The sequence below is a fragment of the Lutra lutra genome, chromosome 9, assembly GCF_902655055.1.
Source record: "Lutra lutra chromosome 9, mLutLut1.2, whole genome shotgun sequence".
Lineage (NCBI taxonomy): Eukaryota > Metazoa > Chordata > Mammalia > Carnivora > Mustelidae > Lutra > Lutra lutra.
The window spans coordinates 49,815,724-49,835,997 of record NC_062286.1 but is presented as its reverse complement, the minus strand read 5'-3'; the positions used below and the strand labels follow the sequence as shown (position 1 = coordinate 49,835,997).

Genomic DNA, 20,274 nt, shown 5'->3' with positions numbered 1-20,274 from the left:
GCACGGTTGTAGTTTAGCTGAGCTCCGTGACTGAGGTCTCCACTTACTAACGGTTGTTTGAGTTGTATGGTCAGAGTTTGGTGAGGAATCAGTGTTCATTCCTTGGTCCTTTTTTCAGAGTTTCCTGGTCTCCTGGACCAAGGGGTTCAAGTCCAGTGGTGTGGAAGGCAAAGACGTGGTTACTCTGATCCGGAAGGCCATCCAGAGGAGAGGGGTGAGTAGGGGAGGGCAGGGATGGGGAGACAGGAGCATGGAGTCTGGAGGCTCTTTATATTCTTTTGGGGCTACTCTGAAATCTTTCCCAGTCTGTCCTCAAATAAACATGAAAACTTTTTTGTCGTTGTTAAGGAGAGATTTTCTTTTCCTTCCTTGCTAGGTTTACCCAATAATAATAAATTTTTCCCATTTTTACTGAGATATAGTTGACATATGGCTAAATTTAAGGCATGCCTCATAATGACTTGGCCTCTATACACTGTGAAATGATTGCCACACTGCTAATCTTAACATGTAAGGAGATGCCTCTGGGGTCTTCAGATTATCATGATGGATAATAACCACTTGCCTTTTGCCTTTGGGGTCTTCAGATTAGCATGGTGGATAAATCATCTTAGCCTTGGTACAAGCAAAAAACCCTTTAGTTTTAAACCTGAAGAAGACATGATTATCTTTTTCAAGTAAGAATGTTGGCATAATGTCGGCATCAGGATGGAATGAGGCAGAGATCATGGTCTGGTCATAGGGAAGGAGGGAGAGAAAGAAAAGAAGAAGAAGAGAAAGAGGGAGAAGGGGACAGGAGTGGCAAGAGGGACTCTTGTGAATGCAGTGATATCTATAAACTTGACCGCAGGGCTGGTGGCCTCCGTGGAGAGGACAGGCAGGGTGGGGAGTGAGTCGCTGCTGTCAGACTGGGATCTGGACCCGATTCCCAGCTCTAACCTCCTTTGGCACCAAGTAGGGTTAGGAAGGGGTAGCCCTGAGGCACCTGAGCTGTGTGTCTTGCTGCTCTTTCTCTCCATCTTCACAACTGTGACCTTTCTGTGATGGTGGAGACCAGAGCCCTTCTTGCATCCCTGCAGGACTTTGATATTGACATCGTGGCCGTGGTGAACGATACAGTTGGGACCATGATGACCTGTGGTTATGATGACCAGAATTGCGAGATTGGGCTCATTGTAGGTGAGTGAGCACACTGGGTGTGGGGGCTGGTGCTGCCTGACGGATGGGGATGTGGGCTGGAGAGGGAGGAGGGCTCCATGGACTGCATGATTCTTTGTACTTCATGTTAAAAGATGATGGTACAGTCACTGTGGAGGCCTGAGCCAGAACCTGTGGGTGGGGGTGCTTATGGATGGGATCATGTTGGGGTGCCCCAGGAGCCCGCACTGAGGAATCCCAGCCTCTTGAGGCAGGCTCAGGATGCTGGAGTAAGAGGGAGATGGGGGCTGGGGAGAGGCCAGTGCAGGTGGGTGCTTAGCAGTCCCTTGTCTCGGCCAGGCACGGGCAGCAATGCCTGCTACATGGAAGAGATGCGCCACATTGACATGGTGGAGGGCGACGAGGGGCGGATGTGTATCAACATGGAATGGGGGGCCTTTGGGGACGACGGCGCACTTGATGACTTCCGCACTGAGTTTGATCAGGAGATCGACATGGGCTCCCTGAACCCCGGGAAGCAACTGTGAGCAGCAACCCCTGTGTGCAGTGGGCTCGTGGGGGTGGGCTCAGGAACCGAGCAGGGAGCTGACCAGGGCGGGGGCGGGTGTGGCTATCACTATTGCTTTATAGTTTTATGTCCCTGAAAGTTTGCCAAGGCACCCCCTGGTTATGAGAGTGGCGTTCCTCACATGTGTTGTCACTATAAATTGCTGAGAGGGCTCTAAAATCCAGTAAACAAGTGGGCAAACCAGATTATAGGTAATAATTTGGTTCTGTCCTTCAGAGCCATCATTTTAGAAGGTCATTTCCTGAGTGTTGGCCCTGCTCTCTCCTCCACCCTCAATGTGTAAGCTGTCTCTAGAAATAGTTCGTGAGAGACAGAAGAGAAGTCATCTTGGGATGGCCCAGCTTAGGGTCCCAGAAAGCTGTCTCCCTAGCTGCTGCTCCTACCCCTGCGCAGGACTAGGCTGTGACACTTGGCCTCCTCCACATGGGCTGAGGCTCTGACACTAGAAGAGCCGCCTGTGAGCTGAGCTGGACCCAGCTGTAGGCAGACCCAAGGCCTCTGGAAAAGCTGGTTTAGGAGCCTCGTTGGCTGCTTCTCTGGACCTGTGGCCCAGCCAGGGTTCCTGGGCGGACTGGACCAGGAGGATCTCCAATGTTTTGCACCCTGAATGTTATACTCTCTAGCCTGGCTAGACTTTACTTTAGGTACTTTTGATGGTTACAAAACATTATTTCGCTGTCATTATTACACACCAACGTTGGCCCAATGTCCCTATCAAAGATCTTGAAACAGGGATTGCTGTAAGCTCCGAATTACAAAATGTTTTGAGCAATTCAGGCCCCTTCTGGTCTTCTCGTTGCTATGACTATTGCAGGAAAGCTTCTGGCATTGATCTCTGCTCGGAGAGGAAAACCCAACTCTGTAAGCTAGCTCAGCAATGGGCTGTCTTTTTCTTTACAGGGAGAGAGTCCTTACTTCTTCCAGGCATGGTTTATTTAAGTCAACAGCTTCTCCCACATGCCGAAGCACAAGTCCCCTTACTTGTAACTTTCAGAGAACACACTGGCTGTGTCCGCCATGGCTGGTGAAAATTTATGGGCTGAAAAGTCATTCACTCAATATCTGCCTCCAAGAAGGAGGCACACCCCAGCCGTTCAGAGGGGCCGTATGCCCTTCGAAGTGTCTGCAGACAGAATTGCCAGCCCAGCCTTGGCAACACACTGCTGGCTCAGCCTGAGGCAGATCAAGGGCTGGGAGGACATAGACCATGACGTGTCAGCCGTGGTAGCCCTGGAGTCACTGTTGGGTTCCAGGAGAAACTTTTACCCCCCCCTCGCTTCTTGCTGTATTTCTAGATAAATATTTTCCTAAATGGTGACTGAAACAAAGTTTTGGTTAAGAAACTGGAATAGAAGCTATTATAATCACCCGTACTTCCAAGCCACACGGGACCCGTCCCCTGGCTGTTTTGGAGAAGGTGGAGAGGAGAGGCAGACACACGAGTTGCTTACTGGGTAAAGCCCAGTGGCCCCCCGCACCACCTGTCTGTGCTGGTGCTTGGACATTTTACATGCACCCTCTGCTCAGGCAAGTTGGCCAGCTCTACTCTGAGCTCCAGTCCTGCCATACCTGGCCTTAGGTCTTGAGCGAGTCTCTTCCGGAGGGCCTGGCTTCCTCTCTCGTAGATTGTACCAGCCGACGCCATAATCCCTTCACCCCATTCCCCCGGGTTTTTTTGCTGAAGCCCAGCCTAGGAGGCCCTGGGGGAGCCTCCTTTCTAGGCCCCATATCCTTAGGTACCAAGAAAGGGCCCTCTTGGCCACAAAGAATGGTGAAGATTCGGTTTCTTGGATCACACCCTTTGAGCCAGAAAGACTGGCTTCTAAAGAAAATAGCATCACCTAGTGTTGAAAAAATAAATTAAGTTAACTGATAGCTCTCAGCTTGGGGACAGCCTTTCTAGAACACGCCTTTCTCTTGTCACCTGCCTGCTCAGAAACTGCCAACGTGTCCCACTCCCAGATTCCCAGCACCATCTGATGTTCAGAGCGTCTTCTCGTATGTCCCAGGCTGCCCTTCTAATCTTGCCCATCACCCCACCCCTGGGTTTTGTACCTGCTTTTCTAGAAATCCACAAATGACCTTGCAAAGGGAGGCCAGTGTGAGATGTTACTGGGCCCATGCTGTTAATTGGACCATATTGGCCCTTTTCTATTGTATATAAATATTGAGGCTCCCGGCAATGCCACCCAAGTTAGCACTGCGCTGTGCCCCAGCTTCCCTTGCATGCCTGTTGCCTCCATGGGGAAGTTGGGAGTTCACTGACAGCAAGGACTATTCTTATTGTTTGGTTTGTATCCCTGCAGATTTGAGAAGATGATCAGTGGGATGTACATGGGGGAACTGGTGAGGCTTATCCTGGTGAAGATGGCCAAGGAAGAGCTGCTTTTCGGGGGGAAGCTCAGCCCAGGGCTTCTTGCCACTGGCCAGTTTGAGACCAAAGACGTTTCAGATATTGAAGGGTAAGCTTCTGGGTCCCTCTCTGTTCGCTGGGTCTCTGGAAGGGTGGATGGGCCCTTGGGGAATGAGGAACAAGAACTGGCCCTTGACCCTTCAGATTTGGATAGCAAGAGGGTCTTGCGCAACGTGGGTCATGGCAGGCCTCTGGCTTGACTTAAACTTTTCAGATAGTCTCTACCCTTCTCCGCTACCCAAGTGGCTCCTGGTGCTGCATGGGTGGGGCTTGGCTTGATGCCAGAGGCTCCCAGTGGGCCCCTTGATGACTCACACATCTACTTTCTTGCCCTTCTGAAGCTCTGACATTTCTTTTTCTGCTGGTGATTCTCCAAAAGGGCTCTGTCCTGATCCCTCCTTCTCTAACAGAAGAATAGGTCTTTGGATGGCCCTGAGATCTACCCATTTAGTTCCAGTAGGTAGAGCAGAGGCCTGCATTTCACAGAGTGGCATGGGTGGGAGTAAGGATAGCCTTGAATCCTGTTTCTCAGTTAACAGTATCCAAAGAGTTGGGCCTGGTTTCCTGTTCTTAAGAGTTCCACTCGTCACTTGAGGAGGCCTCCTTGTTTCAGGGACCAGATGGTGGAGAGGAGGGGACTTCGGTGCTAAAGAGAGCAGTGAAACTGTTCCAGCGACCTCAAGTGGAAACTCTTGAGGGAATTGTTCCTGCTTATTAAACCCCGATGGAATGGAACAGTGCATACTTGTGAGGCATTTAGCTCCCCTGAGAAGACTGCAGAGTTCACGGCAGCAGACACTAGCACAGTCTGTAGCATAGGTTAAAGCAGTGCCTGCTCTGTGGGGAGAGGCAGTGAGCTGACTGCTTCATAGTGAGAGAATGGGGTGGGATCCCCAGTGGCATGGCTAGTAGCAGGGACAGTGTTTGCTCTATCCCTAGATGACCAAACATAGCTTGTTCTCCAGGTCTTTATCTCTATTTCTTCCTCTCTCTTTCTTTCTCTCTCTCTCTCAACACACACACACATAACGCACACGGAGCTTGGTGTGTGAAGTCATAAGAACAGCGCCTAGTCCTTACATTGTCCTTACATAGTATATAACATAAAAAATACTGCTTTTCCCATTGGGAAAAAGAAGCTCATGAGCACTGTGTGTGTGTGTCTGTGTGTGTCTGTGTGTCTTGGAGAAGAGCCTCCTGTTGGTTCTGTTGTGTTTTCCCCTTGTTCTGCCTCCCCATTGATGGGCAGAGCCACGAACAGGATGTCTGTCCTCGCTGGGCGGTGGTGTTTGCTGGAGCTGAGCGGTTTCCTTGTCGGCTCATAGACCCCCTCCTGCTGGCCCCAGTGGGTTGGACTTGTGCCCATGCACTGTCCTTTTCTTTCCCAGGGAGAAGGATGGCACCCGGAAGGCCCGTGAGGTGCTGGTGCGGCTGGGCCTAGACCCGACACAGGAGGACTGTGTGGCCACTCACCGGATCTGCCAGATCGTGTCCACGCGCTCGGCCAGCCTGTGTGCTGCGACCCTGGCGGCCGTGCTGCGGCGCATCAAGGAGAACAAGGGCGAGGAGCGGCTGCGCTCCACCATTGGGGTGGATGGCTCCGTCTACAAGAAGCACCCACAGTGAGTCAGCGTGCCTGGGCCCCAGAGCACACCGGGACCCCAACAGGCCTGCGAGAGACCCTAGTGACTCCATGGCCCGCTCCATTTGGCCTTTTGGGGCCATGGAGATGGGCCATGGCACTGAGGGGCTTTGCAGAATAAGCTCCCAGCTGGGCGTGTGGGGTTTCGAGGGTAGTTTCCTGCGCAGGGATGATTTCTGAGGGCTTCCGATGACTGGTGCTCTAGCCAGGGCTCTCCTGGCCATGGGGCTCTGTCTGCCACCTTCTTGCTGAAGAGTTCAGGTTTCTCTTACTTGTTTCCTTGACTCTTCATGTTTCTGGGTGGTCAGTTCAGGTGCTGTGTTCTTTGCCAGAGCGCACCCTGGCTAAGCCTCTCTGGCTGACCTGGGTATTGATCTGATCTCTCTTTTGTGCCCACTTATTATCTCTTTTTCGCCGGATATGAGCACCAGTTCGTGTGCCTGCATTATCTGAATCGGTTGATGCCAAAGGTCTCACCTAGGGCTCTTGTCAAGAGGCAGATTTTGATTCAGGAGGGTCCAGCCTGGGACCCTGTATCTGGGCCTGTAGGGGGTGGTGCTGCCCATAGACCACACTGGGAATGTGAGGCCCCGGAGAGCGTGGCTCAGCACAGCCACGACCTGAGAATTTCTTGCTGGACACACCTGTTGTCTTGAGCTGTTTAGACAACTTGGGGATTGTCAGCAGAAACTGCCCAAAGAGACCAAAGTCTCTTTTCTCCTTTTTCTGTTTTGGGGTTCTCCCAGGCAGCATCTAATGAAAGGAGCACTAGAGCACAAATTGTAGCTGGTCTCGGAATCCCCTGATTTCGGAGGCTGATGTGTTGGGTGGAGGGGCCGTGGTGTGTGGGATGGGAGGTCTTCATGTGACTGGTGCACCAGGCTGTTCCCCTTCCCTCAGCCGCAGTGGCCCCACATGGCTGTCTGAACTTGAGCGGTGTTGAGTGCAAACTTGGGCAAGTGGGGAGAGGATATTTAGGGCCACGTCTGCTTCTGCGGGTGCCTCCTGGCCTTGGGGCTGAGGCGGTGAGCCCTTTGTACCCTTGACCCTCACGGTGGACTTCCCCCATCTCCTCCCCTCAGCTTTGCCAAGCGTCTTCACAAGGCAGTGCGGCGCCTGGTGCCAGACTGTGATGTCCGCTTCCTGCGTTCGGAGGATGGCAGCGGCAAGGGGGCAGCCATGGTGACGGCTGTGGCCTACCGGCTGGCTGACCAGCACCGAGCCCGCCAAAAAACGCTGGAGGCTCTGAAGCTGAGCCGTGAGCAGCTGCTGGAGGTCAAGAGGAGGATGAACGTGGAAATGGAGCGCGGTCTGAGCAAGGAGACTCATGCCCTTGCTCCTGTCAAGATGCTGCCCACGTACGTGTGTGCCACACCTGACGGTACAGGTAGGTTATGGGGCTGCCACCCAGCCCACTGCGGTGGCCTTCATCCTGGTTGGTGTTGATGCCCTGGGAGGGCTCCCTTCACTGTAGCACTGGGTATTGGGACCAGAATATGTTTCTTTAGCTGCAGTACTAGAAGATTCTAGTGTTCAAGAACTTCAGCCCAGGCATTCCTCTGCTACAAATTGAAAAATAATTAATAATGATAAACACTTACTGAATGCCTACAGTGGGTCAGACACTTCTGTAAGCATTTTACACATATGTAATTTATTTCACCTTTAACTGTTAGCAGATTCGCAATTAATTTTTGTTAACAAACTAATACGTTTGTCATAAAACTGAGGTACAGAGAAATGAAGAAACCTGCCAACGTTCCCACGGCTGGAAAACAGCAGAGCTGGGATTTGAACCCAGGAATTTTGGTTCCAGGGCCAGTTGGCCCATGAGCTCAATCGGGTCCACTGCCAGTTTTTTTTTTTTTTTTTTTTTTAAATAAAGTTTGACCAATATACAGCTGTGCTGGTTTGTTCACATACTGTTATGGCTGCTCTGCGCTACTGTGACAACGTGTGGTTACAGCAGGAACTGTGTCTCATGAGACTTAAAAGGTTTAGGGCCCAACACTTCACAGGAAAATATTGCTCACCCATGGTCTGGGTCTGCACATTAAGAAATGGTTGTCTTTTCCAAGTGCAGCGAGAGCTAACATTGAGCAGGCCAGTGTCACACAGCTGGTGCAGGTGACAGGCAGAGACCAGGCCACCGTGCCTGCTCTACTCTCTCCTGACCCCGTGGGCTTGAGGGAGTGACTCAGCCTAGCTCAGCCAGGTCTCCCTCCTCCATTCTAGGGAAAGGCAGTGCCTCCTCCTCAGGGCTGCCTCAGGGTTGCCGGAGGAGTGTGTGAGAGGCACGCAGCTCGTTAACTATGATTGCCCAACCGAAGAGGGTTTTCTCATATGAAAAGATTTCCCTTCTATTTCCTTTGAAGAGTTGACCTCTGCTGTTTCTTCTCTATTCTAAAAGACCCTCTGGCCTCTTTTTTTTTTTTTTTTTTTTAATTTATATGACAGAGAGAGATCACAAGCAGACGGAGAGGCAGGCAGAGAGAGAGGGAAGCAGGCTTCTTGCTGAGCAGAGAGCCCGATGTGGGACTCGATCCCAGGACCCTGAGATCATGACCTGAGCCGAAGGCAGCGGCTTAACCCACTGAGCCACCCAGGCGCCCTCTTCTCTATTCTAGAAGCTAAGAGAAGGTGGCCTTTGATTTAGCATGAATGACACATTTAGATTTTTATTTTCAAGGTTATTAGAGAGAGAGAGCATGTGCATGAGAGAGAACACAGGCAGAGAGGAGGGGCTGAGAGAGAGGGAGAAGCAGACTCCGCTGAGCAGGGAGCTCGATGCGGGGCTTGATCTCAGGACCCTGGGATTATGACCTGAGCTGAAGGCAGACACTTAACCAACTGAGCCACCCAGGCGCCCCTAGATATTTTTGAGTGTATGTATCACAGATCACAATCTCCAGTGTCCTGTGGAGCTCACTGTGACTTCTGGGGCCACCTGACCTCATCTGAGGACCACTACAGAGGCAGCAGGATCTCATCCCAGGGATCTTATTTTCTTTCCTGTTTGTACCGCACAGTCTATCTCCCCTGAGGGGCTTGGGGCTGACAGGAGATGTCTGTGTTAGGGGAAAGGGCTTTAGACCATCACTCTCTGTGGTGCTGACATGCTAACGCTCCAGCCCTTCACCCTCCTGGGTTTGTTTATTTTTCAGAGAAAGGTGACTTCCTGGCCTTGGACCTTGGGGGCACCAATTTCCGGGTCCTGCTTGTGCGCGTGAGGAATGGAAAGCGGCGCGGCGTGGAAATGCACAACAAGATCTACTCTATCCCGCAGGAGGTCATGCACGGCACAGGGGACGAGGTGAGACCAGGCGTGTGGCACCTCTGGGAGGGGACCCCAGTGGATACCCATTCTCACCTGGGAGGACGGTGCTTCCTTTCAGCCATGGTCCCAGGGAGGCCTGGGGCTCTGGCCTGGTCTCCCCCGCCGGGTTTGTGCCTGAGCGTGCGTTTGTCCCCATTGGAGCCCCCGGGCTCGTGGCCAGGCCCTATGGGGGTGGCTGGCCTACCCTGACTGGGGCCCCTCCCTCACTGCCTCACTTCTCCCTGCAGCTCTTCGACCACATTGTCCAGTGCATTGCCGACTTCCTAGAGTACATGGGCATGAAGGGTGTGTCCTTGCCTCTGGGTTTCACCTTCTCCTTCCCCTGCCAGCAGAACAGCCTGGATGAGGTAACAGAGTCTCCCGGGTCGCCGGCTTCTGGGCTTTATTGACCCTACCCCAGCCTGGGTTTGGAACTGGGGAGAAGGTTGAGTTGAGAGGAGGCAAAGAAGGGCATGAGTAAGCAGTCATGACAACCGGCCTCATGATGGGCTTGGAGATTACTTAGGGCACAATCTTCGGGGAAGTGAAGATGGTGCTTACCAAAATATGAAGGACAAACGTTTTTACAGCATTTGACACCAGGCATGGTGCTAGGCTTCCTATGCGTGTCACCTCATTTAACCCTCACGGCAACCATATAAGGTAGGTAGGTGTTTGCATGCCCATCTTGCAGGAAGGAAAACAGTCTACAGAGATGCCAGGTGTCTTGCCCCAGATCAGAAGGTTTGGGAGTGGCCAAGCCAGGATTTCGGTGCTGGTTCCTGATCCCTGAGCCCGTGTTCTCAGGGAAGCTCACCAGCTCCTGCAGGATATTTTCATTCGCCTCCTGGCGTTCAGATGCCCTGGTGCTTCTCTTGTCGTAGCTTTGCTTTTCATTCCTTTTCTGCTAGCCTTGCGTGAGTGAAGCAGGCAGGCTGAGAGCTGTGCGCTCCGCCGTTCCGGTCACAGTGTGTTGAGAACAGAGGAGAGCTGAGTACTGTGCTTGGGCTTGTTCTGGGCTGACAGTCGGCGTATGAGATGTTAGGATACTGTTGTCTAAGCAGTTGTTTCCCGTCTTGATTGGTCCTCTGGAACAGGAGCGTGCACACGTGTTTACACATGGACAGAGTGGCCAGGGTCCACAAGGCCTGGTCCCTGCTTTAGGGGCTGAGGCACGAACTGTGCTGATGGCAAGTAAGCAAGGGCGGGAAGGCATGAGCCGCCGGTGGGAATGGGGCAGCGATGGGGCGCCAGAGCTCTGAGGATACGCAGTGTGACGTTAACCTGAGCACATACCCGGTGAGCATGAAGGAGACTTGGATCGTCTTCCAAGTCCAAAGAAGGAGTGGATGGGGAAGAAGGGCAGGTAGGCCTGGCCATGTGCAGGAGAGCATGGAGGTGGGAAATGTCCCAGGTACAGGGAGCTCGGTCCAGCGGGGAAGAAAGGCCAGCATTTGGTGTAGGGTTCCAGAAAGGGCCTCCATGTTGCTCAGCTGAGTTTTGTAAGTGCTTCCTCCTCTTCCCCTCAGCTGAATTCATCATGTGCCCCAGTTTGCTGAAGGCTTTGGGGGTGTCCGGCAATGAAAAACCTTGCCTAATGCAGTATTTCCCAACACCTGTGTCATCGTGTGTCCGCTGTCCCTAGGGCAGTGGTTGGTTTTCACTTTTTTGTTCTTTACTGGTTTTATTGAGCTGGTAACATGCACGCGGTAGAAGTGTAAGGAGTCCAGCACCACAAAAAGTTAGCATCTGCCATCTCCTACAGAGACAAAAAAAGAAAAAAAAAAATTAAAAAGTGGGCCTTTTTTTTTTCTTATAAGAACTTTAAGGATCTTCTTTTTCACAATTTTCAAATATATTGTATAGGAATGTCTCTGTTTGCCTCAGTTTACCAAAGGGAACATAGAGATACATACTTACGTGATACTTAGTGAAACATTGCTTATTATAATGAAAACATTAGGAACAAACCTAGTTGTTCGACACTTGGGAAATAGTTAACAAATTCCGAACCATCCACTGTCTTGTATCAATAACTAGTTTTGTTTTGCTTTTGTTTTTTTTTTTTAAAGAAATTTCAATGATGGGGGCGCCTGGGTGGCTCAGTGGGTTAAGCCTCTGCCTTCGGCTCAGGTCATGATCTCAGGGTCCTGGGATTGAGTCCCGCATTGGGCTCTCTGCTTAGCAGGGAGCCTGCTTCCTCCTCTCTCTCTCCCTGCCTCTCTGCCTACTTGTGATCTCTCTGCCAAATAGATAGATAAAATCTTAAAAAAAAAAAAAAAAAATTTCAATGATGGGGGAGAAAAACTGATGGTAAGACACAAATTTTTTAAGAAAAAGGTAGTCTCTACAATATGAAAACCCACAAAAACTGCAATTCATAAAACTTTTCCTACTGAAATTTTTAAAAATAAACATGCCTTCCTTTTCATGCTAATATGTATATATCTTGAAGTATTTATCAGGTGACCCAAGAACACCTTCACTGTTTTACCCGAATGATAAGATTCTGGGTCATTGTATCAGATTTCATTCCATATGTTCTAAGTTTCTGTAGGGAGCATGTATATAGTTTAACATTATAAAAATTAAGAGCAGATAAAGTGGGAGCTGGGTTCTCTCTGTCATTCCATCGGTCTGTAAGCTGGGTTCTGCTCTGCTAAGATACCCTGTTGAGTGGGAAATCAGCAGGTGCCATGGCCCAGAGACCTCAAGCTGCCTCAACCACCTGGTGGCCTGGGGCATGTCTCCCCACGGCAGAGGCCTCTGCGTGTTTTACTATAAAGGACCACCTGACATAATGTCATTTAATCATTCTGTAAACTTGAAAGTGCCAAATACAAAATTTCATTAGGGATACGGAGCTAATCTGTGGGCAAGACAGTCAGGTGGAGACGAGCACACCGTTACTAGGGTGTAGGTATGCAAAGTCGGAAATGGCTGGGATGTTAGCTTGTTTTTCCAAAAGTCCTGGGATCTGAGCACAGTGTGACACAGCCAGGCTGACTTGTGGTTCCAAACTCGCCTGGGCTGTAAAATGCCAAGGTGGTGGTGAGGCCAGGCAAGGCCTGGCCCAGATGTGGTTGGATAGTGAGCATCCAGCGTGTTTATGGATTCTGGCCTTGCAGGAAGGGCCCCAGGAGCCCTGAGTGCCTGTTTCCTGATGGGCTGCAGCAGTAGAGAGGGACCAGGGGACAATACACAAATCCTTTCTCCTACATGTAAAACCACCGCATATCCATCTGTTCCCCAGAGGTCCCTGTGACACAGCGGACAGCCATATTAAAGATGAGTGGCTTACAGTGGTCTGTGAGGAGAGGAGAGCACGTCCGTCCCTGGGGTGGTGTGAAGCCTGGCTGTCACTCAGCTAGGGTCATTCATGCCCGGGGAGTTTGACAATTAAGAGACATACTCTGACTTTTGATATAAATATAGGACAATGACAGAGCAAACTGCTTTTCCAGTGAAAGAAATGGGTACAGAACTTGGCTCCATGGCTGGGGCAGTTGTGTGGTGCTTGGGGTCCCATGGAATTGGGGTGCCTGGGCCTTACCCTTGGCTTCGGGCCTCGGGCAGCTTACCCCAGAGCTGTAGTTGCCTAGAAAAGGGGCCTTATGATGACATTTCACCACTTTGCTGTGAGGAGTAAATGATGGAATGCATGCCTGGCAGGTGCGCCGTTGCGTGTGGTCACTGAAGCGGGGACCGTACTACTTGGTGGTGAGGTTGGGAACCGGGGACACAGCCAGGCTGCAGGGAAGGCACACATATCCTCTGATATCCTCCTCTATGGTTCTGTGTGATTTTCTTTCTTCTTTTTTTTTTTAGAGCATCCTCCTCAAGTGGACTAAAGGCTTCAAGGCATCGGGCTGCGAGGGTGAGGACGTGGTCACGCTGCTGAAGGAGGCCATCCACCGGCGAGAGGTGGGACAGGCGCGGGATGAGGCCCAGAATGACCTTGTTTAGAAAGTGGGGAGACTCTGGGAGAAGGCGTGTGGGTTAGGGGGAGAATGAACGTGATCCTTCAGTGATGATTGAGTGTCCCCTGTGTGTCAGGCCTTGCTCTTGCACTGGGGACTCAGGAATGACCACAACAAACTCTTGAGATATAAACAAACCCATGAGCTAATGTCAGGTGCTGTCGCACCGGGACAAGAAAGGAAGTCGGGTGAGGACAGGGTGAGTGGTCTGGAGAAGGGCACTCTTAATAGCACAAGCAGGGAACCTCCCTGAGGAGGTGACACTTGAGCCCCTAGGGGCATGAATGAAAAGAGAGAATGAGCCATGCTATATAAAGTACACTTTATATACACACAAATTTCCCTTGCAAGTGTCTGAAGGAAAATGTTGGGGTTCATTTGCCCCCTCAGGAGTTTGACCTGGACGTGGTTGCTGTGGTGAATGACACGGTCGGGACGATGATGACCTGTGGCTATGAAGACCCTCACTGCGAAGTCGGCCTCATCGTAGGTAAGGACCCGGCTCGGGACCCACAGGCTCGCGTGGAAGGAGGATGGTGCCACGTGAGAGGCTGACATGTTGTGATTGGCAGGTACGGGCAGCAACGCCTGCTACATGGAGGAGATGCGGAACGTGGAGCTGGTGGAGGGGGAAGAGGGCCGCATGTGTGTCAACATGGAATGGGGGGCCTTCGGGGACAATGGATGCCTCGACGACTTCCGCACGGAATTTGATGTGGCCGTGGATGAGCTCTCCCTCAACCCCGGCAGACAGAGGTGGGTGCCCCAGTGCGTGTGGGTCCTGGTACATGTCTGTGAGGGGCTGGGAGTAAGCACTGGAAGGTAATGAGCCCAGAAGATGGGAACGATCCCAGGGAACCCCACGGGCCTCAGGCAGGCACTGTTGTCAGAGTTGCCAAAGGCCATGGGTCAGTGTGTGCAGACAGCAGCTGTCCTGCCCAAGTGAATCAAGCAGCACATCCTTTCCCGCCCAAGGGATTCAGCATGCCCTCTCCTTGCTAATGCCCAGGGCATCTCCCTCTCCTCTGTAACCTCTGTGAACGTTACTGGCATTGCAGGTTCGAGAAAATGATCAGTGGCATGTACCTGGGTGAGATCGTCCGAAACATCCTCATCGATTTCACCAAGCGTGGGCTCCTCTTCCGTGGCCGCATCTCAGAACGACTCAAGACAAGAGGGATCTTTGAGACCAAGTTCCTGTCTCAGATTGAGAGGTGAGAATTAGGGCCCAGGGTTGGGTGGGACCTCTGTCCTCCCTTTAATGGGACAGCGAGCTGAAGGGTTTCCAGACCCCAAGAAAGACCAGGCTATGGCTTCTATTACAGGTGAGTTTGGTTGCAGAGACAGTCATACTGTACTGTTTATTGAGTAACTTATGGATAGTTGGCATTTTAAGCATGAAAAATCCTGCTGAATTGCCAGGTGTCCTTGCAAAGTAATATTGTTGGGTTTTAGGCCAACTCTCAAAGGTGGGAAGATAACCTGTGCACAGGCAATAAATTGGGAACGCACAGAGGATGTGGCCTGTTAAAGCATTCGTGCCTGGCAGGAGGACGCTTCTGACCGTGGCTGCGGTGATGGGAGAAGCAGGGTCGAGTGAGGGCTGGCATGCCAGGCGGTCAGAAATCAGGCCGTGCAGTGGCTTGTTAGAGCACAGCCTCTCTCCTCGTGGCCAGTAATGGCGGCAAGGTCCACTGCAAATTAGAACAGGGCCTTTCGGAGCCCTTCGCGAATGACTGCTGTGCATCACTCTCTGGTGCGTGGGAAAGCAGGAGGCAGGTGAGCGGCCAGGTTGGGGGCCATAGCACTTCTGCACCAGTGAAGAGAAGGCATATGTTCACATCTGCATGTCCGTTTGTGTGCAGGAGGCTGATTCCTAAGACCATTTCCTTGATAGAATAACAAGTATATTCTTCTTACAATTCGATTCATGTCTTGTTTCATGAAGAGTGTGCACGAGTCGCCATCAGACCCCCCTAGGAGGGGGAGTAGAGCCGGAGTGAGGATCTGTGCTGGGAGGTAGGGGGTGCCTGTCCTCTTGACCCAGGAACAAGGTGGAGGAAATGGGTAGGAAAGAGCTTTGCAGCTGAAAATGCCAACTGCCGGCATCCACACTGCCTTTATTCTTACCAAACAAGTGGAACACTAGACGGTGACTTTCCCTAGACTGTTCTCTTGAGTACCAGCTGTAATGAGCAGTGCCGCACCTCATGTGGGCCAGGTGGAAATAGGAGCTGTGTCTTGGCATTACTGTCACACCCAGGGGGGGTTCCCAGGGGATCCAGTGGGATGAGCATTGGTTTCTGGACCGAGTTCAAAAACAGGAGGCATCTGGTGGGGGCCGCTGCCAGGCCAGACCCCTGGCGTGTGGGCTGCCAGCCGCTCGTGTATATGACTGACCGCTCGCTGTCCCCCCGCAGTGACTGCCTGGCGCTGCTGCAGGTCCGTGCCATCCTGCGTCACCTGGGGCTCGAGAGCACCTGTGACGACAGCATCATCGTCAAGGAGGTGTGCATCGTGGTGGCGCGGCGGGCAGCCCAGCTCTGTGGTGCAGGCATGGCCGCTGTGGTGGACAAGATACGAGAAAACCGGGGGCTGGACACCCTCAAAGTGACCGTGGGCGTGGACGGGACCCTGTACAAGCTGCATCCCCAGTGAGTACCTGACCTCTGCTCTCCCGTCCATCTCTCTCTCTGTCCAGCTCTTTCCTTACCCCCGCCCCCGCCATTTTACAGCAAACCGCCTAGTGTTCCAAGTGAGTGTTCATAGCATAGACGCTTGAGTTTAAAGGTTAATAACCAGAAGTAGGCCTGTGTTTGACCACCCAGCTTGTAGGACTCGGTATCACACCCCTGACCCCTGCCGGGGGAAGGTCCTCTGGTAACTCGGTCCCTAGCTGCCTTTCCCTGTGTGTCTGTATTTGCACCGTACTGTTTGGTTTTCCTTAAATTTGAACCAGTTGTGAGGGGAATCTCCCTGGGCATCTCTCCTTTCGGGACTGGCTTCTCCGACACAGAATGTATAGTTTTGAGATGCATCCATCTGGAAGTGTGGGATTGCAGTTTGTGAATTTTCCAGGCTGTGGAACATACCTTTGAATGAGTATACTATAGTTTTATTGTACTGCTAATGGATATTGGGTTATTTCTAGATTGTGTCCGTTACAAACAGTGCTCCTGAGAATATTCTGGGAAGGTATGCTGGAGCTCCAGAGTGGGGTATTTTCTGTAGTCTGGCATGGGAGCTTGCCGACTAGAGCCATGACGCTTTTTGTAAATAAAGTTTTATTGGAATTCGCCCCTGCCTACTCACATATGTGTTGTCTCTGGCTGCTTTCATGCCACCGTGACAGAGTAGTTACCCACAAGGCTGAAAGTATCTACTGTCTGGCTTCTGATAGAAAGTGTGTCGCTCGAACCTCCCCAACCCCAGTGTGGAAGCACTGAATTCCCTTTTCTTTCTACACTTTTCCCTGTCTCTCTGTCTCTCTTCTCTCATCAACTGTTGTTCTCTCCCTTCTTCACTCATTTGCATATGTTTTGAGTAAATCATCCTGAATTCAGGAATTGCCCCAATCCCTTCCCCCTGGAAGCTTCCCTGCTCAAAGTTAAAAGAATAGAGCTGTTACCCTGTCTAGGCAGTAGGTGGGAAAGAGTGAGGACAGAGAGACTCCTTGATGGAAATGTTGCCTCAGAGAGAAACTTGCCTTTCCAAGCCCATTCTCTTGATGATCGGTGCCTTGTAAGTGGGAATCTTGGTCCCAGATGAGAGTCGGGAGGGGGACAGAAGTCAAGCTCCTGATGCTAGGTGTGTTCCATAGATGACGAGGGCATCGTCGTAACCAGTATCCATTAGCTTTACAATAAAACTGCAGTATACTCATTCAAAGATAACACTCCACAGCCTGGAAAATTTACGAACTGCAATCCCATACTTCGATGTGGATGCATCTCAAAACTTACATGCTGTGTGGGAGAAGCCAGTCCCAAAAGGAGAGAGGGCAGGAATTCTCCTCACGACAGGTTCAAATGGAAAGAAAACCAAACAGTATGGTACCCTGCTGTGTTGGGGGACATGGTGACTATCTCTTTCTCTGATCCCATACTGAAAGCTTGATGATCGCCATAATGTGCCAACAGCAAGCCCCTGAGCCTGCTCCTTTCATCTTTAATGGCATTTTGGATTAGATGTGGGTCTGCGTGAGTCCATACCCCTGGAAAACAAAGTATTACATGCATGGGGCTTGGTCTTCCAGAGTTCGTGGACAGGCTATGTACTTCCACAGGGCACACCTGTGGTGCCCATGACCCTTGACCCTGTCTTCCACTGGTGAATTTTAAGAACACAATCCCAGAATCTCAGACAGTTGCCTCCCAGTGGCTCTCTGCTCCCACTTGGCCTGCTGTGACATAGACTTGGGGCATGTTGCCAGCCGCTCGAAGCCGTGGTTTTCTGATACACACAATACATAGTGAGTGTTTAATACATGATAGCTGTCATCCTTTTGCTCACCTCAGTAATTCCAGGATCACTTCCTAGGATCTCACCTTGGGGGACATAAATCAATCACGACTGAGGTGTTCTTTTTTCCCCCTGTGTCTTCCTCCCCATGTTTGCAGCTTTGCCCAAGTGATGCATGAGACGGTAAAGGACCTGGCTCCGAAATGTGACGTGTCCTTCCTGGAGTCAGAGGACGGCAGCGGGAAGGGGGCAGCGCTCATCACTGCTGTGGCCTGCCGCATCCGCGATGCTGGCCAGCGGTAGAGTCCCTGAATCGGAAGGGACTTCCTCTGGTTCCCCGTCTTCCCTGCTTTAAATTATAAAATGTCACCCCCTGTGTCATAGATGGGCCCCTGGGCATTTCCTTGGCTGAGAGGGGACTGGGTGTGGTCTCTCTGGATACTCACTGTTGAGTTTAGTGCCCAAGCCTTGGCCCTCCCGAGATCCGTATGTTTTGAAATAAGGACTTGTTCATACTTGTCACCTACTGGTTCTTTGAAAACTCAAGACAGATTTTAACCTTTAGTCCTCCCCCTGGCCAAATTCCACATCCCTGCTTAATCCTGCAGGATGGGGACACTAATGAGAAGATACAGTGGCTTCTCCATGGACTCTGAGCACGGTATTTCTAGGTGAAGAGCAGTCCCCGCTCAGAGGCCAATAATGTTTCTCCTCTGAGATCTGGAGGGACCGCCACTCTCTTGAGCCTGATTCTCCCACAGGCAGAAGGGGTAGGGGTGAGAGAAGACCAGCAATGGGGGATCCATGGATAGCCAAGTGGCACCCCCTCTTTAACCTCCTTTACGTGCCTGGTGGGTTCCAGCAGAGGCTCATTTCTGGAATTACAGCATCCTGAATCTGAGAAAGCAACACCAAGGCCACACGTGGGTTCCCGAGTCATCTATGAGCAATGGACCTTTGGGGGCAGGGGAGACTTTTTGGTCTGTTTTTAAAATTTTTCCTGCAGAAGTGGAAACAACTCTTACTTTCATTTTAATTTATGTTTGAAATTTATTTAGTTCATGAAGTACATCTGTTCCTTTACCTTGACACTGTATGTAATGATTGGTTGTATGTAATGTATTTATATGTCAGTGTGTTATGCACATAAACACACAGAGTCTTTCCAGACTTGGCCTCTGTAGTAGACAAGCGTCACTAGAGGATGGAAGGTGAAGATACTGACAGGTTACTAGAAATACCTCATTCGCCTGCGGGAAGAGAAGGGAAGCCCCTTCAGGGTGAGTGAATGGCCAAGTAGCTCCTTCCCGGCTCCTTTTTAACCTGCAGACCGGAAACCGTGGAAGACAGGTCACACAGCGAGGGAAGCTGGGTCTATGGATGGAAGAAACCGCAGCAACTGGCTCCTCTCTGTAGACCTTCCTGGGGCACCAGAACACGGGCTCTTAACCAAAGCAGACAGGAATCCTTTCAGACAGACTCGCTTAACAGACTCACTTAAGAATTGTTTATTCTTAGGGCAGTCAGTAATTTTAAGCTCTCTGAGAAGATAAAGGAGGCCACCAAGAGCATTTCTTAAAAAATGCTGTCTCCCTGTTAATAGCAAACCAAAACCAAACAATGAAACAATCAAACGCAGAAAACCTCAGGGACAACACTTTTAAAGGTGGATTTGTGCCCTCCCGGCAAAACTGATATGTTTTGTAAATGTTTTTCTAAGAAGCGTTGTCCGAGGGCTTCTGGAGGCTGAGCTGTTTTTGTACACAGTATTTATTCCCAACTATTGATGGGGGTGAGGGGAGTGGGGGGGTGAGGGGAGTGGGGTGGCCTGAGATCTTCCACGCTCTACCTTTCAGGGGTGCAGTTAATTCTGAACCTGAAGGCCACTTCCTCCCTAAAATATGCACACCCTCACACTGCAACTACACAGTGAAGAGGGAATGGCCCTAGAACACTATTGAGTAGGAGTCAAGGATCACAATAAGGAAGCAAAAACAGGGCTGAGTAGCACCCGACTTTGCGCATTTATCATACTTGTACTAAGAACATCTAGATCCGAGTATCATTAAAGAACGCCCAAGAAGTAGAGATGAATTTTAACTTTTAAACTTGAAAATTAGGCTCTGTCTGTGAAATTGCACCTTTTTTTTTTTTAAGGTAGAGCTGTGTGTGTGTGCGTGTGGCTATTCAAAATATGTTGTTGGTTTCCAAAATGGAAAATGCATTTTGAACGTCTGTGTTCCCACAGTTAGGTGACCGTCCTTGCTGATGCTGCTTTGCCTGGTGTAAACACAGTCTCAGTCTTCAGCTGGGATGTGTTGAATCTCAAATCTTTGAGCACTCAGTCTAGTAAACGTGTTGTCATGTATAATAAAGAGCTAGTTGAATTAACTATGTGATGTTAACTATTAATAAATTTTAACATTTTTCAAAATACCCAGCGTGTGGTTCATGAGGACTTTTTTTTTTTTTTAAGAGTGCGGGCACATTAGTACTCCTGCCTGGTCTGAACAATTGATGACTGTCGATAATGGTAATAGGCTTGCTTGATAGGCATGTGGCAGAGACTTGTCCTGACCCCAGATACTTCTCTTCCCAGAAACTCAGTTCCAGTGGAACTGGAGGATAGATGACCTTTCCTAGGCCATTTTTGAGCCCCTAGCTTTCAAGCATCAGGAAGAAGTGTGGCAGGCACAGGAGACTACCATTGAAGGAGTTTGGCTGAACCATTAGCAG

The 20,274-nt window shown here is 50.7% G+C and overlaps 1 protein-coding gene across 1 annotated transcript in view; it reads left to right on the top strand.

The window, feature by feature from the left end:
- HK2 (hexokinase 2) overlaps positions 1–19,974 on the top strand; it is a 59,900-nt gene extending 39,926 nt beyond the window's left edge. The window contains exons 5-18 of the mRNA XM_047744778.1: positions 119–214; positions 1,080–1,179; positions 1,498–1,681; positions 4,033–4,188; positions 5,528–5,761; positions 6,864–7,168; positions 8,946–9,094; positions 9,346–9,465; positions 12,926–13,021; positions 13,468–13,567; positions 13,650–13,833; positions 14,136–14,291; positions 15,498–15,731; positions 17,697–19,974. Of these exons, the coding sequence (XP_047600734.1) occupies positions 119–214; positions 1,080–1,179; positions 1,498–1,681; positions 4,033–4,188; positions 5,528–5,761; positions 6,864–7,168; positions 8,946–9,094; positions 9,346–9,465; positions 12,926–13,021; positions 13,468–13,567; positions 13,650–13,833; positions 14,136–14,291; positions 15,498–15,731; positions 17,697–17,841 (2,259 nt within the window). The 3' untranslated portion in view covers positions 17,842–19,974. The remainder of the gene's footprint in view (positions 1–118; positions 215–1,079; positions 1,180–1,497; positions 1,682–4,032; positions 4,189–5,527; positions 5,762–6,863; positions 7,169–8,945; positions 9,095–9,345; positions 9,466–12,925; positions 13,022–13,467; positions 13,568–13,649; positions 13,834–14,135; positions 14,292–15,497; positions 15,732–17,696) is intronic.
- Positions 19,975–20,274: the final 300 nt, after the last annotated feature.